The sequence below is a fragment of the Chrysochloris asiatica genome, unplaced genomic scaffold (genome assembly GCF_000296735.1).
Source record: "Chrysochloris asiatica unplaced genomic scaffold, ChrAsi1.0 scaffold00215, whole genome shotgun sequence".
Taxonomy (NCBI): domain Eukaryota; kingdom Metazoa; phylum Chordata; class Mammalia; order Afrosoricida; family Chrysochloridae; genus Chrysochloris; species Chrysochloris asiatica.
The window spans coordinates 4148439-4154154 of record NW_006408733.1 but is presented as its reverse complement, the minus strand read 5'-3'; the positions used below and the strand labels follow the sequence as shown (position 1 = coordinate 4154154).

General features: G+C 37.2%; 1 protein-coding gene across 1 annotated transcript in view; it reads right to left on the bottom strand.

Annotated features, from left to right (window-relative positions):
* The window catches only part of LOC102832054 (uncharacterized protein DDB_G0271670-like), a 130196-nt gene that overhangs the window by 61010 nt on the left and 63470 nt on the right, over positions 1–5716 (bottom strand). Inside the window, exon 9 of the mRNA XM_006872947.1 lies at positions 2003–2083. Within this exon, the coding sequence (XP_006873009.1) occupies positions 2003–2083 (81 nt within the window). The remainder of the gene's footprint in view (positions 1–2002; positions 2084–5716) is intronic.

The following is a 5716-nucleotide window of genomic DNA, read 5'->3' as shown; positions in this document are numbered from 1 at the left end:
TCTCTGCTCTTCAACACTTTAAAAAGTTCCTGTGCAGCAGATTTGCCCAGTGCAATACGTCGTCTGATCTCTTGACTGCTACTTCAGCGAGTGTTGATAGTTGATCCAAGAAGAATAAAGTCCTTGACAACTTCAATCTTTTCTCCATTGATAAGAATGTTGTTTATTGGTCCAGTGGTGAGGATTTTTGTTTTTTTGTCCATAGCAGTATTAGTCACCAATAGATGAATACAACCCAAATGTCCATCACTCAATGAATGGATAAATAAATGTGGTATAGTCGTACAGGGAGCTCTGGTAGCGTAGTGGTTACGAATTGGGCTGTGAACCTTAAGGTCAGCAGCTCAAAACTATCAGCTGTTCCTGAGGAGAAAGATGGAGCTTTCTGGTCCCATAAAGATTTACAGCCTCGGAAACCTTGTACAGAGTCACTATGAGTCAGAACTGACTCCACAGCACGTAACCAGCAACCACCACAAGTCATACAATGTAAAAGAGCCCTGGTGGCCCCGTAGGATAAGCATTGGATGGACATCACAAGGTTGGTAATTTAAACCCACCAGTAATTCCAAGGTAGAAAGATGAGGCTTTCTGTTTCCATAAAGATTTACAGCCTCAGAAACCCAACATAGGGCAGGTATGAGTAAGAATAGACTCAATGACAGTGAGTTTGATTTTTTTTATTCATACAACTGAATATTATTCAGCCATAAAACGAATATAGTACTGATTGTTGTTAAGTGCATTCAAGGTGATTCCAACTCATAGTGACTATGTATAGGATTTCTGAGGAGTCCAGTGCATTATTCCACAGCGCCAAACCAGGACTCAAGTACTGATACACGCTACAAAATAAATGAACCTCAAAAACATTATGCTAAGTGAAAGAAGGCATAAAAGGTCATGCATTGTATTGTATGATTTCATTTATATTCAATGTCCAGAATAGACAAACCTATAGAGACAGAAAGTATATTAGTGCTTTCCAGAGGCTGGCGGGTGAGGAGAGGTAGATGTGAAGTGACTGCTAATGGAGTATGAAAATGTTCTGGAATTAAATAGTGGTAATGATTGCATAAGTTTGTGAATATACTAAAAATACCCACTTAATTATATACTTTAAAATGGGGTATTTTATGAAATATGAATTATATATAAAAATATGCTATTTTTTAAATGGCTATTAATTTCCCAAGGGAAAAAATTCATTTTGGTATATTTATTCCAGATCTATAAATCTGTAATTCCAAGTATTAATCAGAAATTAATCAATATGTAAAAAAGTATAAAACAACTACTAATTTTTAGAGCACTGCAGAGTGTTTATAAGCATAGTGCTGACAAACTTTTCCCCAAGTATGAGACTCTGATCTTTGGTTTACTTTCTAGTTCATTCCCTTAAAAACCTGAGAAGAGTCAACGTAAGGATGCCAATTGTGTCAATGGGCATATTACTAGAATGATAAATTTTATCTGCATGGGGAACAATCTTTGAACACAGTATAAATAAATAAATAAGCCAGCTATAAAAGTACATTATTAATAGTATAAAAATTGCCACACATTGGGTTGTTTTGAGTGCAATCACTCTTTTAATTAAGCATGTCCCTTGGGAGGGCATCCTGGAAGTTATGTTTTGACTCCTGGGAGTAGGGTGGTCCCTGAGCTCACTGGATATGTATGCCATTTCCTGACCCTAGAGTGGTATGGAAACTGTGAGAACTGTTCCCACTAAAGAGGAACACCTGCTGCTGCTCTGCTAGCAAGTTGCATTTCCATTGTTTAGTTCAACCTAAGAATAACCCTGGTTGGTGCTACAGTATCCTAATCTTTCTTTCTTACATGCATAGCAATGTATAGAGCACTTCTAATGAATGTTTGTGCAAAACAAAAACAGACATCATTTTCAATTAGCCAATATTCCCTTGGCATGACAAAATAAAACTTTAATGGGAAAGAAGGGAGTGACAAATAGATATAAGTGCCAAATGCTAAAACTTACCGCAAAACTACTTGTCTGTGAAGATGGAGTACTTGTTAACAGGCCTCTGCTTTTCTTATCAGGAACAGTGGAATTTGTTTTCTATAAATGTTTTGTGAGTAGCAGACCAAAATAAGCTACTTTAATACTGTAAAACTACAATTAAGAGTTAGTAGAAAAGATCATACTATGTCATACAAATAAATTTCTAAGCTACTAATTTAATTTTAGGTCAGACAGGTAACTAAAGAACATTTTAGCATGAGTTAATTTTTAAATTTCCGAAATAACGTAACAACTATATGAAAATATTGTGGTTGAAATAATTATTTAGGAAGAAAGCTATACAGAGCTTTGAATTAGGAAATAATGCCTTGGTTATCTCTGTTAATTGAGAAGAAAAGTACTTTACTTTTAATGTTTAATTTCTAGTAATCAATTATTATACGTTTATGAAAAATATTATAAACTATTTCTGAAACAGTTAAAACACACAAGGGTAAGACAAAAACACATCACCACTAGAGTTCCAGTTCATATATGCATGGGTTTATTCTAAAATAATGTGTTTAAACATGTCTGCAACCAGTGGAGGGTTGCAGGCAAATTCTCTCAGTACCACACTTCTCTTAGTCATCTTTGTTGTTGTTGTTGTTAAGTGCCATCGAGTTGGTTCCGACCCATAGAGACCCTGGATAGGGTTTCCAAGGAGCAGCTGGTGAACTTGAACCACCAACCTTGCAGTTCAAACGGCTTTGCAGTTTGGCGCGTTAACCCACAGCACCACACCAGGCATCTTAGGGTGCTTTAAAAAAATAAAATAAAAAGGTCCAATCAAAACAGTGGCTTCCAAGAGGATCTGCTGGCTCAGTTACATTCAAGGCAGTGGTGTTAGTTCAGAAAGTTATGACAACTATTTGGGGGTAGGTAATCTTGATAGAAGGAGTCCTGGTATGGCGCTGTGGGTTAATGCGCCAGACTGCAAAGCCCTTTGAACTGCAAGGTCGGCGGTTCAAGCTCACCAGCTGTTCCTCGGAAATCCTATGGGTTGGAATCAACTAAACAGCACTTAACAACAACAACAACAATCTTGGTAGATTGATAGCAATGAAAAAGGCTATGGGGCAAAAAAGTGTAATATCACTTGCATCTACTGACTTCTTTTTCTCATTGAAGATTTTATATCTTGCTCATAGCTTTGGTCTTGTTTCTGTTATTTTCAGCAATTTCATCACCTAAGTGACTAACCCATTCAATCACCTGGCCTCTCAGGTCCTTGAAAGCTGAATTTCTAACCTTTGGTCTTCATGCCATTTTAGTTAGCCACTTCATGATTAAACCTTAGCCCTTATCATCAAAAGAAACAATAGAAATTAAACATCAAAAGAAACTAATCACTGATTAGTTTCCAAGAGTCTTCCAATCCCTGCTAAAGAGTGTCCTTTCAAGTGGAGATTTCCCACATCAGAAAATACTTGATGGGGTTCAAGATTCCACCTATGGTTTTATGCAATGCTGAGACTCCACAGGAAGCCTTCTTCACTGGTCAAGTTGTAGCCTCATTTTAGGTATTCCAATCTATTACAGGCTGAAGACAGACTTAAAAGCTTTCTATGGTGATGTTTCTGTCTATTCCTTTCTCTTCCCCGCAAGTGTCTATTTTACAATAGTATGCAAGGGAAACCAACATTCAAAAGACAGTCAAGCATCTTAACATTATTTCCCACCTTTTACCTGTTCAAACCATGCCTCAATCCCTGTATCCGAGAGCCCTGTTGTTCCAAGATTGTGCAAACATCATTATTTACCTCTGTTTTACTTAGCTCATGCAAACCTGCCTGTTCTCCCATCTGCCTTGTTCTTCCATTCCCCTCCCCCATCTCGCGTACTGCCCCACTGCCAAACACTCAAACTATCCTGTGTCTATTCCCTACCCTGTGCTCCACCTTCTCCTCCCCTTACCCCACCCTATACATCCTGGTAACCAGCAAATAATTTTCCCATCCCTTTTAGTGTGGGTTCTTTTTCTTAGTCTTTTACAATAATGGTCCTAAGCAGTATTTTTCCTTTTGTGACTAATTTCACTCAGCATAATGTCCTCAAGGTTCATCCATGTTATGTGGAGGCTTGCAGCTATCTTGTTATTCTTCAAGGCAGCATAATATTCCATTGTGTGTTATGTACCACGGTTTATCCATCCTTCAATTGATGGGCACTTAGGCTGTCTCCATCTCTTTGCTATTGTGAATAGTGCTGCTGTGAACACTGCTGTGCATATACCTACTCATGTTATGGCTAGTATTTCTTGTGAGTAAATACCAAGTAGAGGAATTGCTGGATCATAAGGTATTTCTATTTCCAACCTTCTGAGGAAGCGCCATATTGCTTTCCAGAGTGGTTGGACAATTTTGCAATCCCACCAGCAATGTAGGAGCATCTCAGTCTCTCTGCATTCTCGCCAGCAATTATTGTCCTCTACTTTTTTGATCTTTGCTGTTATTGCTGGGGTGAGATGATATCTCATTGTTGTTTTGATTTGCATCTCTAATAACTAATGATTGGGAACATTTCTTCATGTTTGTTGGCTGCCCGGATCTCCTCCTTGGTGAAGTGTTGTTCATGTCCTGTGCCCATTTTTTAATTGGGCTATTTGTCTTTTTCTTGTAGAGGTGTTGTAGTTCCCTATAGATTTTAGAAATTAGTCCCTTGTCTGATATGTCGTTGCAAAATATTTTTTCCCATTCTGTGGTGAACATAAGTTTTTAATTTTTAGTATGTCCCAATCATCTATTTTGTCTACTTTTGTTTGTATAATTTTCAAAATGTTTGGTAGTCTGTGTATGTCCTGAATTAGAGCCCTCACATTTGTCCCTATTTTTTCATTGATGGCCTTTATAATTTTGGGACTCACATTTAGGTCTTTAATCCATGCTGAGTTGGTTTTTGTATAAGGTGTGAGGTAAAGGTCTCATTTCAATCTTTTGCATATCGCTTTCCAGTTCTGCCAGAACCATCTGTTGAAGAGACTATCCCCTCCCCATGCGATATATTTAGGCACTTTGTCAAAAATCAGTTGGCTGTATGTAGATTAGTTAATTTCTGGATTCTTGATCTTGTTCCATTGATCATTGTATCTTTCATTGTATCAGTACCAGGCTGTTTTGACCACTGTAGCCGTGTAATAAAATTTGTAATCAGGGAGTGAGAAGTTTCCAACCTTATTCTTCTACTTAAGTAGTGCTTTGCTTATCCTGGGACTCTTTCCTTTCCATATAAAGTTTATAATAGTTTTTTCCATCTCTTTAAAGAGTGTCGTTGGAATCTGAATTGGGATTGCATTATATGTGTAAATTGCTTTGGGCAGTATTGACATTTTCACAATATTAAGTCTTCCTACCCAGGTATATTTTTCCAATTTTGTAAGTCTCTTTTGTTTTTTTGTAATAGTATTTTTTTTTTTTCTATTTATTTTTTTTAAGGTTTTTGTTGTGGATTGAGTGAAAGTTTACAGGGCATATCATCAGTTTTACATTCAACAAATCATATGCCTTGTTTCATTACATTGATTATAATCCCCTTGATGTACCATCAGTATTTTTCTCTAACCACTTTGTTGTTGTTGTTATGTGCCATCGAGTCGGTTCCGACCCATAGCGGTAGCTTTTTAAAAAACACACAAACAAAAAATCCCACTCAGGCATATATGATAATTTACATCTCCAAAGGGCACATTCT